The sequence below is a fragment of the Eptesicus fuscus genome, chromosome 6 (genome assembly GCF_027574615.1).
Source record: "Eptesicus fuscus isolate TK198812 chromosome 6, DD_ASM_mEF_20220401, whole genome shotgun sequence".
In the NCBI taxonomy this organism is placed as follows: Eukaryota; Metazoa; Chordata; class Mammalia; order Chiroptera; family Vespertilionidae; genus Eptesicus; species Eptesicus fuscus.
Window position 1 is genome coordinate 78,131,274 of NC_072478.1, and position 26,829 is coordinate 78,158,102.

Below are 26,829 nucleotides of genomic sequence, written 5' to 3' on the forward strand. Positions count from 1 at the left end.
AGTTTGGCCCCTTCATTACTCTAAATTTTAAGGGTAAACAAGCTGTACCAGGCATATCTTAATGCTCATCACAACTCCCCACCAGAACCAATGTCTTCCACAGCCAGTGTCCTTAACTCTAGCACCACCTTGTGGTTTGCCAGCAGAAACTCACCCTGGTCCCTTCTGGAGGACCAAGGTTGGCAGCTTCCATCTTTGAGCCCTTGCTAAGTGCCAGGCATTGTATTATGCATTTCACATGCCTTATTACATTTAATCCTTTCCATAATCTAATTGTTACAGTTAGGAAAGTTGATGCTCAGAGAGTAATTTGCCAAATCTTACTGGCAAAGCCAGATATCAGGTATCTTGCTCACTGTAATCCTATCTTGATAGCTTTATATCTGAAAAGGCTCTTTAAGCCCTAGCCCGTTTGGCTCAGTGGAAAGAGCATTGGCCTGCGGACTGAAGGGTCTGGGTTTGATTCTGGTCAAGGGCTCATGCCCAGATTGCAGGCACGATCCCCAGTAGGGGGAGTGCAGCAGGCTGCCAATCTATGATTCTCATCGTTGATGTTTCTCTCTCCCTCTCCTTTATGAAATAAATTTTTATTTTTTTAAAAAAAGGCTCTTTAAATTCACAAGCTTCCTTACAGTAAGGAAACAGGGATAGAAAGGGACTTACCTGAAACCACAAGCACAGCTAATGGCAGAGACAGAACCAGAGCTGTTTGTCCAAAAAGCCAACTTGGCCCCGGACTCTTAATTGAGCCTCAGTCTGAGCCTACCAAGCAATTTCAGACTATACCCACAACAGAGTTCCTAGACAGGGTTTAGAGTTGATTATTAGAGAACCCTGGAGGTAAACTGATTTCACATGTATCTCTAGTTCCTGTTGTTCACCCATGTCCTCATCAACTCTGGCACCCAATGCTTCCATACTCTCTGGCTGGTCAGTCCCTATGTCCCTGGAGGAACAATCCCTTCAGGGTGGGACTTGGCAGGTGGGAGTCCCAACAGGCGCTCACTCAAAAATTGGCAACAAAAGAGAAGCTGGCACAAGGCTTAAAATTCCACCTTGGCGCTTAGCCCTGAATCCACTGTGCCTGTCTGGGAGCATCATGGCATGAGAACTGGAGCCAGAGAACAAAAGATGGCAAGTGCTGCAGGCCCAGACAGGCGAGCACAACGGCCCACATATCCGGCACCACTGTGCTGCCTTCCAACTTCTGACTTCAAACAGCACCTAGGGATGCATGAGGAAAGGCATGCACAGGCACATCTGCCCTTCCCAGAGGGTGACTGGGTTTCAGTTATCGCCTAGATCTGATTAGAAAAGGGGCCAAAGTATGCTGAAAAAACAAACACAAAGTGAGAGAAAAAGTGCTATTATGGGTCAATTGCATTAAAAATATTTTCTGGAGAAAGCAAATCATGCACCACACTGGCTCTGGGCTTCCTGAAGCACCAGAGGAGCTCCAACACCTAACCTTGGGGAAAACCAAATAAATCCTCTCTTGCTGCTGACCTGGGCCAGCCTCATAAAGCTTTTTACTTCACTACACAGTGTTAGGTATGCAAGATCAAGTGGAAGGTTAGTTTCTGTTCTTCCATCTGGACCATTCTATTGACTCAAAGGAAACCAGATATATAAAGAAAATCAATTTTGAAATTAGGACTGGGATAAAATGGCTTTGCTACTAAAGAGCTATTACTTAACCTCTTTTGACCTGTAAAATGGGGTACATCATCTAGCTCCATGGAATGTTGAGTTACATGGGACAACAGTTAAAATGCCTTAAGGAGGGGGGCAGGTTTTCCTTTGGTGTGCATGTGGAATCGAAGATACTAATCAGTTTGGCCCCAGCAACTTGAACCTCCTTCCTCTGGTGTTAAATGAGATCACGAACTCAGACATCCTTTGCATATACCTTCCCATAGGCAAATGCAGTGAAGACAACTAAAATCTTAGGCTGAAAGTTATCAGCCATGACTAAATTGACACATACCTTGGAGAGCTCACTCAATCTCCACATTCAGATCTTTCTAAGAACAATCCTAAAGAATCTCAAGCACACAAAATATATTCTTAAATATGGTTTAATACTCTTCTCCATTTCTGTACATCACGACACCAAGATTTTGCTGCTTAGGATCTCTCTGTAGAGGCTATAGAGAATGCAAAGGCTACGGTTTTTACCCCCTCATATTGATGTGTTTGTATGTTAAGTGTAATACATATCAGTATATATTGATACACACATCAATATATAATGCAATATATATCACCGAAGAGAACACATTGATTAAAGAAATACAAAAATTTGGCATCATTTCCAAACTTAAATAGTAAAAATAAAAACTACAAAAGGAGCTGCATACCCTAAATGTATCATGTGAAACAATAAGCATAGTCAAAAATGTAAATTTACATCCAATTTCTCTGGTCTTGTCATATCACATTAGACCCATTTACAATGGCAAAACCCTAAGGTACTGCTGCGAAGAGGGCATGTTTGCTCGCTCTAGGGTGCTCTGCAAACAAATAGCAGGGCCCAAAGCAAAAGCCTGTTCCAGTGAAGCCTCCCGCATGGTGAATACCAAAGAACTGACTCTTCTCATTGGGGGTTGAGACATCAGGTTACACATTGACAGTCATTTGGACCTCAAAGTACAGTGTGAGAACCAGAAACTTTACATTTAAGACATACTCCCTTCATTCAAGTGAAACAGGATTATTGGAACGATAGGCAGGTCTGCAACCTAGGAACAAGGAGCTGGTTCAGACCAATAAAGCTACGAGTGACTGAGTCAAGTTAATGAAGAACAGCAGTCAGGCACTAAAGTGTTGAAAGTACCCAATTTGAAAACCAAATGCACCCCACTACCCTATCAGTGTGAGGTGATACCAACTGACTTTTAAAACCTTTGGTCCTTCAAAGTCCATTTGGTATACTTTTTCCATTGCTACCACTGGGCACATCCTATACACTTTGTTCACTGTCACCACCTCGGGCACATGATGACCTTGCATGTCAGCTGGAGTCAAGTCCAACTCACAGCCCAGCTGTGAAGCATGAGCTTCAGGTTTTCAGGCCCACTTTTGGACCCAACATGGTTATGTCCTGGTGCCAGAAGCTGTGTCCCATCCCTTCCCGCCCTTCCCACCCCCCCTCTCATGTTTTCTCCTATGAGAGGTACTTGCAAGTCCCATATTCGAAACAGATGCTCCCACCCCACCAGGAGGTCAGGGGTTAAAATTACATGCAGTCACACATGTCTTATCTGTTGTTCCTGTGAAGAACCTTGCAGTTCATCTTTAAAAAATCAAAATATTCACATAATCTCATGCCATCCAACGCAAGGAAAACACGACCACCTCCCCTTTACCAAGGACAGACCCAAACAAAATAATCTTTAAATTTCTTTGCTTCCACTTAAATTGCATGTTTTATTTATCCCACTCCCAGCAATAGCACAGAAGCCCCAACATGTGCATCCCAAACTGGTTTCTAGGCTAAGATTATGGGAACCCTTGTCAAAGCAACGGATGCCAAGGGCTCCCAAAACCCCAGCACAAATTTGCCTGCAAAACACATGGAAGGAAACAGTGCACTGGCCCAAATGCTTCATGTGTCAGCTTGACTTGACAATGCAATTTGCATCCTTGAAACTAACAGTCTGGAGGGGGGACGGGTAGTGTGAGGGAGTGAAATTGCCTATTAGATCACCCTTTCAACATTAAACAAGAGACCAAGAGAAATGATTCCAACATTTCACCACATATATTTCTTCTTATGCAGTCTAAGCTGAGAATGCCATGTAAATGGGTCACTGCGAAATGCAGCAATTTAATTTTTTCCAATCAAAATAAGAAACAAATCAGTATGATCTCATGTCTATTAACTTTTGAAGGTTTACAGCAGTTAAAGTATTTTTGCTTCTATGTATGAAGGTTAAAAAAATCATTTTTTTTCCATAAAATACAAGAGCAACCAATTTCACCATCGAGTAAAAGTAAAAACTGGGATTCTTGTTTAAATTAGTCCAAAGTGGCATTTAGGAACTTAGTTGTAGGCTGCTGCTGCGCTGACACCATGACAAACCAAAGTGTAGGGTTGGGTCTGGTTTTGTTTCCGTTTTCTTTTCAGTATCCAATGCTCATGGATTAAGTTCTGGAAATGTTCCAATTGTAAGGCAGGGATCTGTTTGGATTCCACCACGGGTATGCTCCTTGGGTTGGATGCTGGAGGGTGAGGCACATTTTGCCAGACCCATGTCGACTACCTAGTAGTCATCAAGGTCAAAAAATTCGTCGTCTCCTCCTTGGTATTCCATTCCCTGGAAATCTACTCGGTACCGCAAGATACCTGGGGACACAAACGAAAGAGGAAATCACCAGTCTTCAACAGAATGAGGAAGGCCCAATTCCCTTGCAGAATTAAAGAAAGCTTAAAGGCAATGATTAAAAAAATGCTTCCAACCATGGAACAGGCAGCCACGTGCTGCCTCTACTCTCCTCCTTCAGTGGATGATGAGATGAGATGAGCACACCTCACCTGAAGTAATGTTATTTTGGAAATGCCTTGGGCCTGGCTTTAAGTTTAGGTTTCTAATTGGCTACTCACCTCCAATTCCACCAAATCCTTTCACAAATTGGGATCCTTCTTGTGACTTATCTGTGACAATTTCCAATGTAGCTCCAAATTTTTTGTAGTTATTAGCAAACCATTCCAGCAAGGGCATGCTCTCAATCAGTTCATGTTCTTGTCCTGTCTTCAGGGGCGACCATGAGATACAGAAACAGTGAGATGAGAATACAGCAAGACTTAGCAACTCTTGTTCCCCTGCCCCCATCATTCTCCCTCATTATGTATGTGTGTGTGAAACTCTCTAAGTGAACTCTGGTTTCTGGTGACATAACTGTAACAACACAGAAATTCTGATTATTTCAATTAACGTTCTTCCCCAGGCTCTAGCATCAACAATGAAATGTCAACACACACTTACAGATCCTACTGTGGTCTCTAGAAGCCAGGCTGTTGTAAAGGGTCTCTAGGCATTCAAACGGCCCAGAAGAGACACACAGAATTGTTTTCGGGAGCAGCCTTATAAAAATAAAGTCTTAATCTCAGAAATGAAGGAACCTAGTATCTGTGGTGCTGGGCAGGTGGCACCTTAAGCTCTACTGATGCTTTTACACCAAACCTGAAGAAGCCATTTCAGCAACACAGCTAATACAATAAGTAAAAAAGCAGCACAGATTTCATGGGGCAGGAGAGGCACTACTAAATTAAATCTACCTCTGCCTGGCCAGCATGGCTGTGGTTGAGCGACCACATATGAATGAAGAGGTCATGGGTTCGATTGCCGGTAAGGGGACATGCTCGGGTTGTGGGCTCATCATTGATATTTCTCTCTCTCCCTTCCTTTCTGAAATAAAAATATATTTTTTGAAAAAAGAAATCTTCCTCATCACTATTTCGAGGATGAGAATATTTAACTACTTAAATAATCACAGTAACCACGACTTGGCCTCTTTCTTTGGAATCAGATTGGTATGTGGTGGATAGTAGCTGACCACCTCCTGTCACCCCCAACTGACAAATAGGAGGTTTGGTTTCCCAGGTGGATACTCTACACTGCCAGTGCTCTAACATATGGATTCGTCTTTCCTTGCATGTATTACCAAGAAAACAATCACATACCTCTTTGTCTGTGAAATGAGATTTATCCTTCTCTTGTTCTGGAGTTAGATAGAGAATTTTCTCCTCTGCAGTAATGGGGGGAAAAATGTGTTAACTTGGTTCTCACATGCTAACAAGTATAAACCCCATGAGATGAGTTAGGTTAGATAAAAGGGCTCCTGAACTTATTCTATCAACTTTTTCCCCATATGATTAGTCAGCAAACATCAAGTGTCTACTGGGTACATTGCTCCTATCATGAGGAACCACCAAAGACATCAAGATACAGTCCTGTTCTCCAAAAATTTAACAATCTTAAGTAGACATTTATCAGTTCAAGCAGAAACTATGCAGGAATATGCTACAGAATGAAAGAGATGGGAACAAGGTATAGATCTGCCTTCTGATTGATCCTGCAATCTGTCATCTCTCCTAAAGCTCCACCCCAGGATTCCTTAATACATAGGTCAGTAATAAACAGCAATCTGATTTTCTAATTCTCATACCTTCTGTGCCTTGGCAATGAAGGACGTATCTCATTATATCCAGATTTTCGTAGACTATTAGAATTTCTACAGCTCCCATTTCTAAAGCTTTTAGTGTATCTTCAACTCCAAAACAGTACTTGCCCGTGTCCTGGCTGATTTCATCAAAGTATCGTCCTGTAAGTAGGGACAAGTCAATAAGGACATATATTAAAGTTTCCTTTGTAGATATAGACCCTCTTACACTCAAAATCAAGAGAGAGAGATATATTAAAAAATCAACTTAAAAATGAGTAAGTGCTTGCCCTAGCCGGCGTGGCTCAGTGGATAGAGCGTCGGCCTGCAGACTGAAGGATCGCAGGATAGATTCGGGTCAAGGGCATATACCTGGGCTGCGGGCTCGATCCCCAGTAGGGGGCGTGCAGGAGGCAGCCGATCAATGATTCTCTCTCATCATTGATGTTTCTCTCTCTCTCTCTCCCTCTCCCTTCCTCTCTGAAATCAATAAAGAAATTAAAAAAAAAAAAGTGCCCAGAACCAGTGAAGAAAATACCACTAGGTGAGGCTCCAAAAATTGACTCTAAAGAGGCAATAGCTGAGCAAACAATGGCTACACTAATCTTTACTTCAGTCTCTCTATTCATCACTCTATTACAAAGGATAATTAATATGGGAAATAAGACTGAAGTTTGGGCCTGGCCGATGTGGTTGATCATTGACGCATGAACTAGGAGGTCACGGCTGGATTCCTGGTTAGGGCACATGGCCGGGGCCTGTGGGCTTGACCCCCAGTAGAGGATGTGCAGGAGGTAGCTGATCATTGATTCTCTCTCATCACTGATGTTTCTATTTTTCTCTCTCTCACCCTCCCGCTCAGGGGGGGAAAAATACATACATACTAGTGTGTGTGTGTGTATATATAAACATATAAAATATATTCTAGAGGCCTAGTGCACGAATTTGTGCACCGGTGTGGTCACTCAGCCTGGCCTGTGCCCTCTTGCAACCTGGGACCCCTTCAGAGGAGGGGATTGGTTTTTTGAAACCAGCATTCCACAGTCCGACATCCCCTGAGGGATGTAGTAGTGCACAAAGTGGCAGGCGGCCAGGGAGGAGCCTGAGCCCAGGTCTGGGCAGCGCTCTGCTCCTGCCAGAGACTGGAGAAGCTCGCGCAGCTGCAGCTGCGCTTGCCAGCCATGAGTCGCATCAGGTGAGCTGCATCAGCTGAGTGGTGCTCCCGCTGTGGGAGCACACTGCATTGAGCGTCTGCCCCCTGGTGGTCAGTGCACGTCATAGCGACCAGTCAAATGGTCGACTGGTCGTTTAGGGTCTTATATATACAGACTAGAAGCCCAGCGTGCAAAATCTCACGGCCCCACCCACCTGCCCTGCTGTGCTTGCAGCCCTGCCCACCCACCCACACACGCCATGCCGCGCCCGCTGCCCCACCCGCCTGCCGGCTGTGCTGTGATAGGAGCCTGTGGGCCGTGGGGGAGGGACTGAGAGGTGCTCCATGCACTTCATGGTGACCGGTTGTTTGGTCGTTAGGGCATTATGGCCACGGGCTTTTTATAATATAGATTATATAAAAAGACTGAACTATTGCCAAAGGGTAAAAATAGTGCAAATACAAACACATTTATTAGACCTAATGACTAAGAAAGATTAAAATGATTCCACTGTGGAACATCTTAATAAAAATGCTAAATCTTCCTCTTACCCTTTAAGCATCATGTTTCATATGTACAATCATGTATAAACATATAAAAAAAATTCACAGAATAAGTAAATAATTTGCATTCCACTGATACCTATTAATTTCTTTTCTTGAATGAATTTCACGTTGGAGAGGACTTCAGTAGATAACTCAATAGCTTGGTTGAATCCATTTTCCCCACCATAGGATATATCAACTAATTTTAAAACTTTTGATTGCAACCTCTGACACAATGAAAAAAAAAAAAGAAAAAGCACAATTAGTACTTCAAAACACCTTCACTAAGACCCCACTACCTCTTAATGGCATGCAAAACTTGGCAATTGATCACAGAAGTCTAAAGAGGGAGAACATGGGGAAAGGGTCCAACTTATTCATTAGCAGGTCTCAGTGAGCAACACTGCCAGAATATACTTCCTCAACCAATCATATCGCACATTCTATTGGACCTATATAACTCATTAAATATAAACAAAACTAAATTTCTTGGGAAGGAAAGGGAGAATTGTTAGTTCTTGCTATGTAAGGTAGTAGAGTACAAGACAACTTAGTTGGTGAGCCTTATGGAGGTAACCATAATGTTACCTCCCTCACCCACAATGAGAACACCTTGGGAATAAACCAAAAGATCTTTCTGGATTAAATGCTTTAGGCTTAATAAGCCCTGTCATATCACTGCTTTACTTACCTACAAGAATAAATCAGAAAAAGAAAAAGCCAGTTCCTAATTTTTTGAAATCAAATTTCATTTTAAAGCCAAATATGACAACCCACTCAGAGGCCTCTATAAGACTAGAAAGATCCTATCTCAAAATGGCTGATTTCAAAAGTGAAAAGGCCCAGAAAAGCACAGGGGAATGTTTCCTAATAAACACCCGAAATCTCACCAACTCAGAAGCAGTAAAAATAAAAAAGATGTGCATGTCCAAGTGACTCCCACCCAAAAATTACATAATGGAGCATTTACGTCTCTCTTACCTGATCAAACATATCAGATTGACTTAGTTCAGTTTTAAAGTCAGCAGATCCAGCTAAAACGAGACCAGCCACATTCACTTTGTCCCCAGAAATAAACAGCTGCACCGCAGTCTCAGCTACTTTCCGAACATAGTTATGTCGCTTTTCCATTCTTAAACGGGCAAAACGCAAGGCTGACTGACCTCCTCTACCTTTGACACAAAAGTGGTGAGGAAAAAGTAAAATATTAAGAAGTACAAGATGTCTTGCTAATTAAAAATTAACTAAATAATCATGCTATCACCCCCCAAAAAGGACAGAGAAAAATCACTATATCCTTAAATAAATATTTGGCATAAACCTTTACTTGTCTTCAGAGAGTGACTACTAATTCTCCTGTCAAAAGAAGAGCCATGCCCTGACCGGTTTGGCTCAGTGGATAGAGCGTCGGACTGTGGACTGAAGGGTCCCAGGTTCGGTTCCGGTTAAGGGCATGTACCTTGGTTGTGGGCACATCCCCAGTGGGGAGTGTGCAGGAGGCAGCTGAATTGATGTTTCTCTCTCATTAATGTTTCTGACTCTCTATCCCCCTCCCTTCCTCTCTGTAAAAAATCAATAAAATATATATTAAAGAAAAAAAAAAAAAAAAAAGAGCCATAAGTTTCTGACTCTCTATCCCCCTCCCTTCCTCTCTGTAAAAAATCAATAAAATATATATTAAAGAAAAAAAAAAAAAAAAAAAAAGAGCCAAAAAAAAAAAAAAAAGACCACGGAGTCATTTCATGATGCTTCTATCATCTGGACTTACCACCCCCATCTCCACCCTCATTGTACTATCTGTTCCTTTACTGCTAGATATAAAGCAAATGGGCTCATATTCTCTTCCTATATTACCATGTTTCTTTGGGAGATCCACAGTGAATTTGTGCAGGACTTCTCTTGTGTTTCCTTGGAGTGTGCCAAAAAGTGCACCACTACCATCTATTACAATGAAGCCAAATTTGCTGTCATCTGAAAGTAGTGCTGTAAGAGCCTGAAAAGCAAACACAAGCACCATACAATAAATCTCAAAGTTTTGTTAAGGTCATAACTCTGAAAGGACAATATAAAGCCCTTTCACTGCACTCAGTATGGTACGAATACCACAGGAAGACCATTTTATGGAGTAATTTATAGACTTCAGCTATAAATATGAAACTCAGAGAAACAATTTTGAATTTCTGATGTAGGAAAAAGCCAATGATATTAATATGAAGCCTTTCATAAAACTGACCTGGGTACATGATTACAAAACCCAGAGTTATAGGGCTTAAATTCTCCCTAGTCCTTGATTTGATTTAGACTGATGGTAGTCTATGAACACAATATTCAAACTGAAAGTCTAACCTAAAAATGTTGACTTTCTGTTACCATGAGTAACCCCAGCATTAATAGGCAGTATTCATCATAGCAAATATCTTGTAAATCAACTCTAGAGTAGTACATGAATACAAAACCGAGAAATAGTCTATATAATGATCTAGTTTGGAAATGTTTAACTCCTATGTCTTAAGCATCATTAATAATAGGAAGATACAAAACTCAATTAAAAAATGTTTAATTATCTCTAGGAAGGGAGAAGAGTAGATAGAAACATTGATGAGAAACATCATTGATCGGCTACCTCCTACACGCCCCCGCCCCCACCGCCCGGGGACTGAGTCTGCAACCTGGGCATGTGCCCGGACTGGAATCAAACTGTGACCTCCTGGGTCCTGAGTCAATGCTCAACCACTGAGCCAAACCAGTCGGGCCAAAACTCAATTTTATTTTAGAGGTGGTATAGCTAATGATTCTGAGTTTTAATGGGGGAAAACCCTTCTTCTACATTAGCAGTATATCCCCTATATTTCTGCCTCCTGAAAAAGCAAGTATTTAAATAGTCCTGGGATTTGTATAGACAAAAAATTTCATGATGGACTTTAAATACTATAGGCTTGTTAGATGACTTGCTAGATGGCAGCCTCTTTAGAGCTAAGAAATTACCCATTCCATTTTAACTAAGGAAGAAAACAGCTTCTTCAAAAATTGATTAGAAAGCAGATTAATCACTAAAAATCAATCTTTAACCAAACTATGCTTGATAATTAGCATTGACATAAATATTGCACGTGTTAAAATTTTTGCTTTACTGAAATGCTGTTAGGTGGCCTGATTAATGCAAGTTTTTAACAAGTTTGCTCATCATGGAATACACTTATTCCTCATAAAAAGGTATAATTATCCCTATTAAACAGGACATAAGTTGTGTTATGCAATATGCCACATTCACATCTAGTTATTGACATATCAACTAAAGAAAAAATAAAGCTAGTAAGAATAAACGGTACCTTGGAAGAGGAAACTTAGTAAGCTAAAGCTAGATAATATGAGTACCAAGTACTATTTAATTCAGTAAGATACAAAATTTGCTTTCATCAAATCAGATATAGTAAGTGGGATAGGGTGGCCAAGAGCCTACCAATCAAGATTTTGCCAGAAGAATGTGATACCCAAGAGAAGAACAGTCTCAACCATCTATGCACCAACCAAGACCCAACTTGAATTGGGCTTCCTGTCAAGTGAGCAAAAACCATCCACTGTAAACTGAATTGACAAGTGTCAGTTCTAATTCCACTGTAGAGATTTTTCCCTAGGTTGATGAAAGGCAAAAAAGTGAAGTAGGAGCCAGCTGTGAATTACTGATTGTTCTATTGTTGACTGATTTAGGTCACTCTAATGAGGTTTCCTTTCCACCCTAACGTTCATCTTATGGCAGCTCTGTCACTCAAAAGTTTTATAGGTGAAAAAAAAAAAAAAGCTCTTAAAGTCTTATTAGTAAAGATTTTATAATTTGTGAGCATGAACACAAAGAGTTCAAGGAATACAGGCAAGCATCATAGGTAGATAGGGAGAAAAGGAGACCAAGTAGCCAATTATTTCTTCACCTGTAGTTATCCAAATCCAACTTAGCACTTTATTAAAAAATGATCAATGATCATGTCTTTCAGTGTGTCATATAAAGATAAACTCTTCTATTTTTTTGAAAATACCCACCCTTAAAATGATACAATGATTAAAAAAACAGTCTTGCAGCCCTAACCGGTTTGGCTCAGTGGATAGAGCGTTGGCCTGCGAACTGAAGGGTCCCAGGTTCAATTCCGGTCAGGGGCATGTACCTTGGTTGCGGGTACATCCCCAGTGGGGGGTGTGCAGGAGGCAGCTGATCGATGTTTCTCTCTCATCGGTGTTTCTAACTCTCTATCCCTCTCCCTTCCTCTCTGTAAAAATATCAATAAAATATATTAAAACAAAAACAACAAAAAAACAGTCTTGCAATTCCTCAAAAAGTTAAACATAGTTACCATAGGATCCAGTAATTCCATTCTTAGGTATATACTACCCGCAATGAAAACATGGTCATGCAAAAACATGTACATGTATTCCTGGCCAGTGTGGCTCAGTTGGTTGAGCATCATCCCATGCATCAAAAAGTCCCTGTTTCGATTCCTGGTCAGGGCACATGCCCAAGTTGTAAGTTTCGTCCCCCTTCGGGGAGCATTTGGGAGGCAACTGGTATTTCTCTCTCAAAAAACAATAAAAACATTAAAACACACACAAAACCTGTACATGTATGTTCAAAGCAGCATTATTCATAATACCTAAATAGTGGGAATGCAAATTCCCATAAACTGATAAATAAAATGTAGCAAATATCTGGCAATAAAAAGGATGAAGTACAGATTCAATATCACAACATAGCCCTAGCCGATTTGGCTCAATGGACAGTGTCGGGCCTGTGGACTGAAGGGCACTGGGTTCAATTCCGGTCAAGGGCACATGTCCAGGTTGCAGGCTCAACCTGGGGGAGGGTTGGGGGGGAGGGGGCGTGCAGAAGGCAGCCACCGATCAATGATTCTCTCTCATCACTGTGTTTCTATCTCTCCCTTTCTCTCTGAAATTAATAAAAATATATTTAAAAAAATACCACAACACAGACGAACCTTGAAAACATTACGCTAAGTGAAAGAAGCCATTCACAAAAAGCCTCTAGTTGTATTGATTCCATTCATACAAAATGCCAATATAAGCAAATCTACAGAGATAGAAATAGATTAGTGGTAGCAGAGAGAGGAGGGATATTGGTGTGTTTGTGGGGGGTATAGAAAATGGGAGTGATTGTTAGTAGGTATGGGTTTTTTTCTGAGGGTGATGAAAATAGTCTGTGCTTGAACTTCTTACCTCTGTATGGAATTTGTTGTCACACAGATACAATGATGTATTAATTGGTTTGAAAGGTTCAAAGTCAATGTTGACTTTCTTTTCCTTTCCTTCTTCTGTAACAATTGTACCACAGTAAACAACCAGGCCATTTGGAGGTACTGCAAAAAAACACAAACAATTTCTCTACATAAACCCACAGCTAACCATAGAAAATGATTCCACAGCCTATAATCCCTGCCCTTTAAATCCCAATTTAAATAAAGCAGAAATATCTACAAATCTCTCAGGCAGAATTCCATCTTGGAATTTGAAACTTAATTGAGATGTCTTAATACTAATACTACTTAACTTTCAAAAAATAACTTTAAAAAAGGGGGTTAAATTCCAAGGTCAAAGGGACACCTTTGAAAGGAAACACTAGTGACCAAAAGCCTAATGACAGGATCCAAGTGGAAAATATAACCAATACAAACAAAGCAGAGGAGAAAAATGATCAAGCTCCAGATTAACTTTTTTTCTTCTTCTTACAAACAGTAGTTTATTTTTAATGTTTGAGGAACCACCACACAGTTTTCCACAGCAACTGCATTATTTTACATTCCTATTAGCAATGCACAAACATTCCAATTTTTCCACATCTCACCAAGGCTTGCTATTTTCTGTGATTTTTATAATAGACCTTTTAATGGGTGTGAAATGGTAATTCATAGTGGCTTTGATGTGTATTTCTCTGAAAATTGGTGAAGTTGAGCATCTTTTTATATTCTTTTTTTTCTTCTTTCTTTCTTAAGGTACTAGTGGCCCAGTGCATGGAATTTGTGCATGGGGGATGGGGAGTAGGGTCCTCTCAGCCCGGCCTGTACCCTCTCCAATCTGGGACCCCTTGGGGGATGTCTGACTGCCGGTTTAGGCCCGATCCCACTAAACTGGCAGTCGGACATCCCTCTCACAATCTGGGACCGCTGGCTCCTAACCACTCACCTGCCTGCCTGCCTGATCGCCCCTAACCACTGTGCCTGCTGGCCTGATTTCTTCCAACTGCTCCCCCTTCTGGCCTGATCACTCCTAACTGCCCTCCCTTCTGGCCTGATTGCCAACTGCCCCCGCCTGCTGGCCTGCTCACCCCCAACTGCTCCCCCTGGCCTGATCACCCCCTACTGACCTCCCCTCCTGGCCTGATTACCCCTAACTGCCTCTGCCTCAGCCCCGCCACCATGGCTTTGTCCAGAAGGTCTCCTGGTCTAATTAGCTTATTACCCTTTTATTAGTATAGATTATTAGAGATTACATATCTGTCCTTATCCCCCCATTGCCCTCCCACCCCCTCTCCAGATTACCTTTGTTATAAAGTTTGAGTCTTTGTTGTACAGATGTAATGGCTCCCAGGACTGAAAGGCGGTTTACTCGTGACTTAATGTTAGACGCAGTTCCAAACTCATCTGCTAACATTTTTGCCACTCGTGAAATCTGGTCTTTGGGAGGAATGATCAATGATATCATGCTTGTGCCATTGCTGTGAAAGAAAGAATAACACAAGAGATTCAAGTACCACATAAGAGTTTAAGTTCATGTGTCTCATTAATAAAGGGAGTTAGAGATTTCCCTAAAACATTAGAAACAGATCACTCTTAAAGTGACTAGGAAGGTAGGGACTATATCAGAGTAATCAAAGGATACTCAGAGCTACAACACACACTTCCCTTAAAATAAAGCTCTTAATCTTGACTGCACAAAATCACCTGAGGAGTTCATTCACCTGGTTCCTTTTCAAAAAAGGTTCCTGGAAGTTGCATTCCTTAAGGTGCTTTTCTCATCTTTCTTCTTGGTTTCAGAAATGCAAATATAATGAGCTCTTATTAACACCCAAACAGCATGGAAAATTTCTATTTATAAGATTATTTAGATCAGGTGGACTTCACCAAAATTAAAAGCGGGCAAAGGACATGAACGTCTAGAACAGGCAACCTAGACACAGAGAAAGGAGTGACTGCCAAGGTGGAAGAGGGAATGACTGGTAACGGGAATGGGGGGTTTCTTTTTGGGCTGATGAAAATCACACAGCAGTGATTGTTGCATAACTCTGAAGAAACAACCCAAGTGAATTGCACACTTTAAAAAGGGGATAGGCCAGCCCTAGCTGGTTTAGCTCAGTGGATAGAACGTTGGCTTGCGGACTGAAGGGTCCTGGGTTTGATTCCGGTCAGGGGGCACATGCCTGGGTTGTGGGCTCGATCCCCAATAGGGGGCATGCGAGAGATGGCTGATCAGTGATTCTCTCTCATCGTTGATGTTTCTGTCTGTCTCTCTCTTTCCCTTCCTCTCTGAAATCAATAAAAATGTTTAAAAATAAATAAATAAATAAATAAATTTTAAAAAAGGGGGTAGGCCAGGACACATACAAGAAACAACCAATTAATGCATAAATAAGTGGAACAACTAATTGATGTTTCTCTCTCAACCAATAAAAAAATAAATAAAAGGGGGTAAGTTTTATAGTATGTAAATTATCTCAATAAAGCTGTTATTTAAAAAAATCTATGGCAAAGACTCACTACATTATAGGATACTTCCGTTTAAGGTCTCTTGATCTCTTAACCTGACAGCATACTAGAAAAGCTAAGGAATGTTTTTTTTCAAGAAATGTTATAATTTGTGTTTACTAAATTAACAATAAATTGTTAATTTTATGTTTAAAAAACTAACCTTTTTAAAATCAATTTTATAAGAATGAATGGCAATATAAACAGAATCAAATCTATACCACACATTATACATAGGAAATTAAAAGCCATAAATATGGCTTCTTTACAATATCTACAGTACAAATTGAGCCAATTTATATGTTGAAGGCAAAAATTGATCTGATATGAGCAAATCATATCAAGAAATGTGGTATCCACATGATCTCACTCATTTATGGATAGTAAAGAACATTATAAAGTGATGAACAAAAAGATAGATACAGAGACAGTAAAGCATCAAACAGACTTTCAAATTACAGGGGGAAAGTTAGGGAGAGGTGGGGGAGATATGAAATCAAACGAAGGACTTGTATGCATGCATATAAGCATAAACAATGGACGCAAAACTCTGGGGGGTGAGGGCATGTATGGGTGTGGGGTGGGGGGGGTAATGGTAAGATATGTACACATATAATAACTCAAAAAAAAAAGAAAAAAAAAAAGAAATGTGGTATCATTTTACAAAATGTTTTCTACATGTTACTTTCTGAGATTCTCAGAGATCATGACCTTAAAGGTTAAGACAAGTACCCAACTGGCGTGGCTCAGTGGTTGAGCACTGACCCATGAACCACGAGGTCAAGGTTCAATTTCCGGTCAGGGCACATTCCCAGGCTGCAGGCTCGATCCTACTGTGGGGCGAGCAGGAGGCAGCTGTTCCATGATTCTCTCTCATTTGACGTTTCTCTCTCTCCCCCTCTCCCTTCCTCTTTGAAAGCAATAATAAAAAAAAAATCTATATATATAAAAAAGGCTAAGTGGCCGACCCTCCTTCCGTCTGCCAGTTTAATCAATTTATCAGTCATTGTTTTTATCAATGTTACTGTTATATCATGTTATTATTTATTTATTAACCAATTTATATATTACTAGAGGCCCAGTGCATGGATTCATGCACTGGTGGGGGTCCCTGCCTGGCTGGCAGATATTGGGCCAAAACCAGCTCTCTGACATCCCCCTCTGTACATTTGTTTAGAGGGGTCCCGGACTGCGAGAGGGCACAGGCCAGGCCAAGGGACCCTGCTGGTGCACAATTGGGGCCAGGGAGGGCCCACAGGAGGACTCCAGGGTGTGTCTGACCCGTCTCGCCCAGTCCCAATTGGGAGTTGGGGAGGGACCGTGGGAGCGCCTGCCCCCTGGTGGTCAGAGTGCATCATAGTGATTGGTCGAATGAACGGTCGGACACTTAGCATATTAGGCTTTTATTATATAGGATTTTCATATACATTTTACTAATTTTCTTTCATCTCTGACACTTCTATTATAGAGAAAGGGCGAATAGCAATATTAAAATCTTTCTTCTAATTAATTTCCTTTCAGTGTGCATGAATCTGTGCACCGGGCCACTAGTTTTAAAAATAAAAACATCTTTTTTTAAAAAAAGGCTATGATAAGTTTAATCATTGTAAGTATTAGTATCATGTGGAAACAGGTGAGCCTCCCCCCCCCCCCCCTAGCCAGTTTGGCTCAGTGGATAGAGCATCGGTCTGCAGACCAAAGGGTCCCAGGTTTGATTCCGGTCAAGGGCACTTACCTTGGTTGTAGGCTCCTCCCTGGCCTGGGCCCTGGTCGGGGCTTGTGCAGGAGGCAACCAATCAATGTGTTTCTCTCACAGCTATGTTTCTCTCTCTAAAAAAAATCAATGGAAATATATTCTCAGGTGAGAATTAACAACAAAAAAAACAATGACAACAATAATTTTTTTTATTGATTTGCGAGAGAGAGAGAGAGAGAGAGAGAGAGAGAGAGAGAAAAGAGAAGAGAGGGAAACACTGATTTGTTGTTCCACTGACTTATGTACTCATGGGTTGGTTCTTTTATGTGCCCTGACCAGGGATCAAACCAGAAATCTTGGTGTATGGGGATGACACTCTCACCAACTGAGCTACCTAGCCAGAGCAAGGGTGTCTTTAGGTAAACTGGGAAGACTGTCAAAAACGCCAAAGGCCCTAGCTGGTTTGGCCCAGTGGATACAGTGCTGGTCTGCGGACTAAAAGGTCCTGGGTTCGATTCCAGCCAAGGGCATATGCCTGGGTTGTGGGATTGATCCCCAGTAGGGGGCGTGCAGGGGGCAGCTGATCAATGATTCTCTCTCATCACTTATGTTTCTATCTCTCTATCCCTCTCCCTTCCTCTCTGAAATCAATAAACAAACAAAACAAAAGAACGCCTAAGGGCCCTGGCTGGTATGGCTGTTGGTTGAGCATTTGTCCAGTACACAGAGAGATTGCTCCTTCAATTCCTAGTTGGGGCATATGCCCGGTTGCAGCTCCATCCCCAATGGGGGGGGGGGGGGAAGAGGGTGCAGGAGGCAGTCAATTAATGTCCCCCCCCCCTCTCTAAAAATCAACAAAAACACATTAAAAACAAATGTACAATTAAGGCCCAGCTGGAGTGGCTTAGTTGGTTGAACATTGTTCTGTGCACCAAAAGGTTGCCGGTTAGATCCCTGAACGGAAGGCAACTGATAGATGTTTCTCTCTCACCTCTCCCCCTACCCCTTCCTCTCTCTAAGCATGTTCTCGGGCAAGGATTTAAAATAAATTAATAAATAAAATGTCGCAGCTTAAAACAAACAGCCAAGTTTTCCACTAATTACATATATCCAGTGTCCAGTAGAAGTTGCCAAGAAAAAGAAATTAGAAAGATGGATACAAGATCAAGTCAAATGGCTTATGTGCCAAGTGACTAATAAAAAGAAGCGAAGAAGCACAGTCAGGGGGACAATAACAAACTTAGAAGAAACCCTATATTAGCTTTGTCATAGGACCTAATTTACACAAGATCCTGCCTTCTGAAAGTTTGCTCCTAGTGGTAAATCACACAGGTCCTCTGGTCAGACACATTCTTTACAAGCAAACAAACTGGCTGTCTGGTCCTTCCACCATCAAAACAGTTAGTTCTGTCCTGGCCTGTTTCCCTAACTGGTTAGAGCATAGGCCCTTGAAGCAAAGGGTCATGAGTTCGATCCCTGCCCCCTACCCAGAGCGTGTGCTGGAGGCAACCAGTCGATGTGCCAGACACACAGATGTCTGTCTGTCTGTCTGTCTGCCTCTCTCTCCTACTTTCTCTGAAAAGCAATGGGAAAAAATATGAGGCGAGGATTAACAACAGCAAAAAACAAAGCAAACAAAAACAGTTAGTTCCAGATTGTCAGCTCATGTTATAGCTCCAAATGTTGGTGTTTCTACTCAAAATCTAGAAGGCTGTTTCATAACCTTTGTGATATTTTCTCCAAGTTGATTAATGACAGTATGGTGTTTGCTCTGCTGCTACCCCTTGGATAGGGGAGCAAGCATTCTAGTCAGACCAGAGAATCAAGCAAATGTATAATACGTAGCTACCTCATATGACATAAATTTCCAAAATACCAAACCTGACCCATAGTTATTTCTTTATCTACATAAATGTTATTTCCTATATTCAAATCAAACTAAAATTTCACTGTAGTGCTGACAAACCAGAGTGATCCAGAATGATCCCTTGCTTGTGTGTGCACACACACAGGTGTGCACGTGCACACACACACACACACACACACACACACACACTCCTATTAAGTCAGGTGTAATGCTCTCTAAACTCTTTTTACTTTTCACAGCACAACCACATTAAAGGAACTTTAAAAAACTAGGACAAAGTGCTAAAAATCAAAAGATCAGACATAAATAAAATTCTACCTGTGGCCTCGTTCCAGTTTCTGAACTAGATAGGAAAAGAATTCCCAAATGAAACAAATGTTTTATTACAAAAAAGAAAAAAGAAGATCTTTACAGTCAGTGAGTGTTCTTTGGACCCTATTTTTAAGCAATCATATGCAACAAACTGCTTTTCTTCCAATAATTTATCTTTCTAGGCTTCTAAAGAGGGATTTCCAAAAAACTTTTCTGATAATTTTTTTCTGGAGTTATGTTAAACCCCATAGGTTGAGAGGGAGAAAAGGAATTTGTTCTGGGAGTGGCTGGAAACATTGAACTTCAAACACAGTCTAGACTGTAGGTGCCACCTACCTGTCTCTACACAGGTATTGTCAACTTATGCAAATGTACAGTATGAAAATATATAAGACAGGGAAAATGAAAGATACGTTTGAATACTGACTTTCCTGGCTTGTACTTCCTTTCAGATGAAAAATTCTCGAGCATTTTTCTTCACCCTAGAGGCTCTTGGAATCTTTAGGGACCAAGGGAGTTATTTCTCAAAAGGGCTCAATTTCTAAATGCTGATGTGCTCTGATTTACAGAGTAGTTTCCTAGGAGATGAAACTAACAAAAAGGTAATCAGTAGGGAATGGTATGAGAAGGGGCTCCAAGAATAGCAGAAACAATGGTTCATAACTCAGGAAACAAACAGGCACCAAAACACCCAAGGATGGAACATTTGGGAGAATTTGAAATCTTGCTCCCTGGCATGTTATCAGTATGGTTCAAATAAATGCTTATACTAAAACTAGAGGCCCGTTGCACGAAGATTTGTGCAAGAATAGGCCTTCCTTCCCCTGGTTTTGCTCCTGGCTGCCCAGGAGCCTGCAAGTCCTCACTACTGGCAGAGCACCACTCCTGTAGCTCCCTCCGCCCCCTACTCTCCCCCTCATAACAGGCATTCCACCCCACCGCTCTGCGCCTGCAAATTAACCCACCACCTTTGTTGGGTTAATTTGCATACTCACTCCTGATTGGCTGACAGGTGTTGCAGAGGCACAGTCAATTTGCATATTTCTTTTTTAATAGTGTAGATAAAACAAAAAAGATGGAAAATTTGAGGATAGAGAGGATGTTGGGACAAAATAATGGAGAGAACCTAAAATGCCTGAAGGAAATCCTTAAAGCAAATAACCATGTGGAGGACAAAGCAAGACAAAAAAAGCAGCTATTGCCCAGGTGATGTGGCTCAGTAGTTGGGCATCGGACCCATGAACCAAGAGGTCCCTGGTTCAATTCATGGTCAGGGCACATGCACAGGTTGTGGGCTCAATCCCCAGTTGGGGGCATGCAGGAGGCAGCTCATCAATGTTTCTATCTTTCTATCCCTCTCCTTTTCTCTCTCTATAAAAGCAATAAAACAATTTTTGAAGCATATTTAAAAAAAAGATAAGCAATGATTTTCTTTCTACCATAGCTAAGTTAATAACATATAGGCATTTCTTAAGCAACTTTACTGAAGAGTCACCAGAGTTGGGCAACCTTACACTCACATCCAAGTAACTTCTAGAGGGGACAAAGCAGTGAAGATACCAAAGAACATAAGCTTGTTATAGGATTCCAACTAACTAATGGTTCAGCTGCCTGGCTGGAGTGGCTCAGGTGGTTCAGTGTTGTCCTGTGCACTGAAAGGGTGCAGGTTGAGGGTGCGTAAGGGAGGCAACTGATGGACGTATCTCTCTCAGATTGAGGTTTCTCTCTTTCTTAAAAAAAATAAATAAATAAAGGTTCAGAAGTGTAGCTTGCCAAAAATTTGTTTGATAAATCTCTACCAAGTTGCTTAATCTGAAACACTACTTCAAGTTAGTCTTGGCCTCTTACTCCTGAATTTTGACTAATGTTCAAAAAATTACCTTTCACTAGTTTTCCTTTGTGACTTGCCCTACCTCATCTGGGGTAAACAGCGTTGCGGGTAACCTTTACTGAATTCATCTTTATTATAAGACACCTGACCGGTAAAGAGGAAATAAGTATTACTAAATGGCTTCCACTTTAGAAATTTAAAGGCTACTTTATAATTTCTGATGTTTTGTATCTTGGGTTTAATACAAGCAGATTAAAGTTTTCCCAGGAATGTTTCCAAACACAATAAATACTCATTTACTCTATATGCAAGCCAATCAAATCAAAGTTGTTAAACTAGTTTGTGTAAATACCAAAATAAAACCAAGGTAAGTGAATACAAATTTCATTTTAAAGTACAGTGAACAACCCCAGGAAAACACAAGAAATAAAGCCAAGGAGCTGCTGGCTACGTATGCGAACAACACCCTTTTTAAATTTTAATAGTTTTCACTCACTTTTCTGCTTTGTCACTATATCCCTTTTCCAAAATCAAAGACACTCATTCCAGAGCTAGTGAATTATCAGGGACAGCAATGGTGAACATACTGGCTTTAAAAATCTGGCAAAGCAAGACACAACATATAACAATGTGCTAATGTAAGGCTTCCAGGGACCTCTGCTCACAGATTATTTTTTGTTCTCATTTTAGGGACCCTTTCCCTTATCAAAGAAGGGTTCATCAACGCTTCTATCCAGAGAACTAACTTCTGAGAAATAAAACAGCTGGGAGACAGGAGGAAGTAGTTGTAAAGAGACTAAATAAAACTATACAAAACTCAGGAAGAGAATTAAAAAACAACAAACAAATCATATAGCTGAAGTTTTTCTTTCCCTCACTCTCAAATAGATAGACTGTTGAAGGAAAAGTCTCTCTCTCTAGGATGGGAGGGAGGTTAGGGTAGTCCTACCAGGTACTCATCCAATCCAACCATGGATCCTGAACACTATGAACATGGAAATATTTGTCATTGAATGGCCATTACTGAAAGGTCTCTAAGGAAGAAAACTCAAGGTAATTAGAGCAAAGCCTAGACTGTGGTGTCTTTTTGTATGTGTAACTTTAGAGAATTCTAGCCTTTGGATACAAGGTGCCTTATGGTCAGTCATAACAAGGAAATGTAATAGGCACTCTTTGACCTATAAGTATCTTTAAAAAAATTATTTATTTTAGAGAGAGAAAGGGAAGAAGAAACACCGATTTGTTGTTTCACTTATTTATGCATTCATTATATGCTTCTTGTGTGTGTCCTGACTGAGGATCGAACCCACAACCTTGGGATGTCGGGACAACACTCTAACCACCTGGCCAGAGCTGACCTGTAAATATCTTATGAAAGCTCATCATCAACAATGCTGAAGAACACTTTAGAAAAATAGGTGTAAAAAAATGTGCTTCCCACCAGCTTGTTCACTGACCAATTTGCATGAGAACTCTGAATTCTTGAAGAGCTTTCTAAAAGTAAAAACAAAAATCAAAAAAATCAAATACGCAAAGATCCCCTCTTCCTGTATTCTAATTCAATAGCTCTCTGTAAAAAAAATTTCAGAGAGGAAGGGAGAGGGTGAGAAAGATACAAACATCAATAATGAGAGAATCATTGATCAGCTGCCTCCTACACACCCACTACTGGGGATTGAGCCTGAAACCCAGACATGTGCCCTGACCAAGAACTGAACTGTGATCTACTGGTTCATAGGTTGACGCTCAGACCCTGAGCCAGACCTAATTCAATAGCTCTTAAATAGGGAACATGACGGTGGTGGTAACTGTGGGTAAGAGCGAATCTCAATTTTCAAATAGATTGATTCAAATAGTATCAGAAAAATTCTAATGCATAACTAGGATTGAGAATCAATGTGTCGGACTTGCTTCCTACACCTTTAAGCAAGAAGTCTTGGCCTGCTGAAGCCAGAGAGATTCTATGACTTCTCCCCTCCTAAGGAGAAATTCAGAGTCTACTTGATTGCAGGTGAGCTGCTGTCATTTACCACAGCAATAACAACCAGTGAATTGTTAAGGCTCAGAGATGTCCATTTTTTCCAGCTAGAACATTCATTCCCCATGAAATGCCCTGCCATCCATCTTATCATAATAGAATTACTTTTAGGTTTGGGCCAGGAACATTTTACAGACTGCCTACTATATTCTCTGGTTGGGATTTAAAGTATATGCTCTCCAAGCAGCTTTCATCTCAATGCTTGATGACTAGCCCGAGGATATGGATGGCTAAAGTTGCCACTAAATCCTTTTCAGGCCCACGAAGCTTAACTTCTTAAACCTTAGTTGCCCTGGCCACTCAGTTGGTTGGAGCATCGTCCTGTACACCAAAAAGGTTTGATCAGGGTTTGATTCCTGGTCGGCCTTTATGGGAGGCAACTGATCAATGTTTTCCTCTCACATCAATGTTTCCCTTCCTCTCTAAAATCAATAAAAACATACCGTCAGTTGAGTATTAAAAACAAATAAAACAAAAATCATCAGATTATTTCTGGGAGTTGATAAACTAGCCACATTATATGGATCACTAGCTGAAAATCAGCTCCTCTCCAATTCTTACTACCTTTGTCTTTATTTTTTCTTCATCGTGGGGTTTGCATTTTTCTTCTTTTACCAAACACATAAAGCGAAGTTAAAATTCTGAGACTAAAGCAATCTTTTTGATATGGGTTGAATATGGGAACAGAAAGGAAGGTGGTTATGAGTGAGCAAAGGTTTTAGAATAAGACAGATTTGGGTTCATGTTCTGTCCTATCTGTGTGACCTACAGCATATTACACAAATCTCTTTGGGCCTCAGTTTCTACTTAGTTTACAAGGTCATGAGGATCCTATTAAGATAATACATATCAAATGCCTAGCATGAATAGTAGTTTTCACTAAATGGTAACTAGATGAAACTCTTGCTCCTTGTGCCCTAGCCCCCCTGACCTTTAATGGAATCAGTCAGAAAGAATCATCATCATAGCACAGGGAAAAGACACTGTTAGGTGGTGCTGAAGTCAATCTAAAGGAGGGGGGGGGGGGGGGAGAGAGGGAGAGAGGGAGAGAGAGAGAGAGAGAGAGAGAGAGAGAGAGAGAGAGAGAGAGAGAGAGAGAGAAATGTTGACCTTGTGGCAGGGGATCACCTTTACTGGATCAGAGGACTTGCCAAATCTTCCAACAGAACAAAAGTGCCAAGCCAAAAATGTAGTTCAAAACAATATGGCCAGCCCTAGCTGGTTTGGCTCAGTGGATAGAGCATAGGCTTGCAGCCTGAAGAATCTCGGGTTTGATTCCCGTCAAGGGCACTTGCCCTGGTTTCGGGCTCGATCCTTGGTGGGAGGCAACTGATCAATGATTCTCTCTCATCATTGATGTGTTTCTCTCCTTCTCCCTTCCTCTCTGAAAGCAATAAAAAATAAAACAATATGGCCAGAACACCAGAAACTATTTTTAAATATATCATAAAAGAGTGAGATTCATTCCCCTCTAAAACTTTAAATAGTTATATTATACAAAAGCTTAAGTGGCTTTAGCCTACAGCTATGGAATGAGTTCCGTTACACACAGTGAGCACTCAAACATCTGATGAATGAATAAATGGTTAATTCCTAACATAAAACAGCCTCTACGCTAGAGGACAGAATAAATCAATTGTCCCAAAATTTTTCAGTAGAAAGTTTACAAAGTTCATTTTAGTACTATCCTTAGCAGGATTACTCAGTTATTCAAACCCAAAATGTATATATCTGATGGAGCATTACTTTTTCTACAAGTAGAGACATTTACTTCATCTTAAAAGAATTACAACAACTTTACAAAATTAACCTAGTGGAATATTCCACCAGGGAAGCAACAGAAGCTGGAAAATTTCTCTAGTGTTCTCACATCAGTGCAAAGTCAGGAGATATCAATCACAACCAGCATTAGGGACTCATTACCAGTGTTCTACACAGGACTCTATAAATGAAAATCTAGCTTCTATCTTTTTTGACCACTATGTAAGTACTAAGCAAATAAAACAAAGCCATAGACTTCCTGTTAATCTTTCTAATACACAAATTAACTTCTGGGGAGGGATTTAAAAGCAAGTTATTTCCCTCACTTGCTTTATGGATTCTCATTAGAAACAAATATGTTCAGTACCCAAGTTTTTCCTAGGATAGACTTGCAAACAGCATGCCTGTTTCCGTTTTATCTTTGCCCCTGGGTCTCAGCACACCTTCTCCTTCTAGTAAACTCCAATTTCCTTGGACAAGAGTCTTTCTTTCAGAAAGGAATGGGAGATATTTCTATTCAGAAATACTAACCAAAGAGCAAGGCAGTATGGCATGTTAGGATCACAGGCTTCAAAATTAGAAAAGTACAAACAGAATCTAGCACTGTTCCTTACTGTACTTCAATTTCTTCATCCAAGAAATGGCAGTAAGAATTAAAATGTATGCTATTCAATTTTTCAGAAAACTAGTTTCATTACTTGATTAAAACACATCTCACCTGGCCTGCATGGCTCAGTGGTTGAGTGTTGACCTATGAACCAGGAGGTCAGGGTTTGATTCCCGGCTGGGGCACATGCCTGGGTTGCAGGCTCAATCCCCAGTGTGAGGTATGCAGGAGGCAGCCAATCAAAGATTTTCTCTCATCACTGATGTTTCTACTTCTCCCTCTCTCTTCCTCTTGGAAATCAATATAGATATATATAAATATATATCTATATATCCACCTTTTGGTTTCTGACAATGTCCAACATACTTATTTGAGACCTGAATTATCAGCTTATACTACACCCATTCAATGTGTACTGTGTTATTATGTACTTACTAATATGGGGCTGGAAATCGTTCATATCATCACACTAGGGTTATGTGTCAGACCACATTCTCACTGTATTACACATTTCTTACAAATGTCTATTACCCAACTCACAACAGATGCTTGATGAAGTTTGTAAGCTGACTGGTTACTAGTAAAAATTCATTTGTGGGCTTTATTTTTCATATACCTAGATGTTAGTTTGGGGAAAACAATCTAATTTAAAAGGCCACAGAGAGAGCATAAAAAGACAAATTAAAAAATTTCTTAAAATTGATTTCAGAGAGGAAAGGAGAGGGATAGAAACATCAATGATGCGAATCACTGACCTGCTGCCTCCTGCATGCCCCCTACTAGGGATCAAGCCTGCAACCCCGGCATGTGCCCTGTAACCTCCTGGTTCACAGGTCAATGCTCAACCAAAGTCACACAGGCAAGGCTGAAAAGACAAGCTTTTGTTTTGACTAGGATCATTCTGCTAAAGATGACCTTAAGAGATACAAATGAAAATGTGAAAATAGAAGACGTACAGAACCAGTATCTATGTGACAAGAAGCAGTGTCAGGCATCTCAAAATGTCAAGCCTTCTGAAATGGGTAGGAAGGATGGTGACAAGAGTAAAAACAAAGCATACATTGGACGAGAAGCCACACGTCTGAAAACTGGTGTTAAAATGAAGATTTAG

General features: G+C 40.8%; 1 protein-coding gene across 2 annotated transcripts in view; it reads right to left on the bottom strand.

Moving 5' to 3' along the window:
- Window positions 1-2,062: 2,062 nt before the first annotated feature.
- ETF1 (eukaryotic translation termination factor 1) overlaps window positions 2,063-26,829 on the bottom strand; it is a 30,821-nt gene continuing 6,054 nt past the window's right edge. For both annotated transcript variants that reach the window (XM_054717897.1, XM_054717898.1), the window contains 9 exons: window positions 14,404-14,579; window positions 13,085-13,224; window positions 9,719-9,857; window positions 8,846-9,036; window positions 7,962-8,091; window positions 6,172-6,327; window positions 5,687-5,751; window positions 4,607-4,754; window positions 2,063-4,348 (listed from right to left, as the gene is read on the bottom strand). In XM_054717897.1, coding sequence (XP_054573872.1) covers window positions 4,266-4,348; window positions 4,607-4,754; window positions 5,687-5,751; window positions 6,172-6,327; window positions 7,962-8,091; window positions 8,846-9,036; window positions 9,719-9,857; window positions 13,085-13,224; window positions 14,404-14,579 — 1,228 coding nt within the window. In that variant the 3' untranslated portion in view covers window positions 2,063-4,265. The remainder of the gene's footprint in view (window positions 4,349-4,606; window positions 4,755-5,686; window positions 5,752-6,171; window positions 6,328-7,961; window positions 8,092-8,845; window positions 9,037-9,718; window positions 9,858-13,084; window positions 13,225-14,403; window positions 14,580-26,829) is intronic.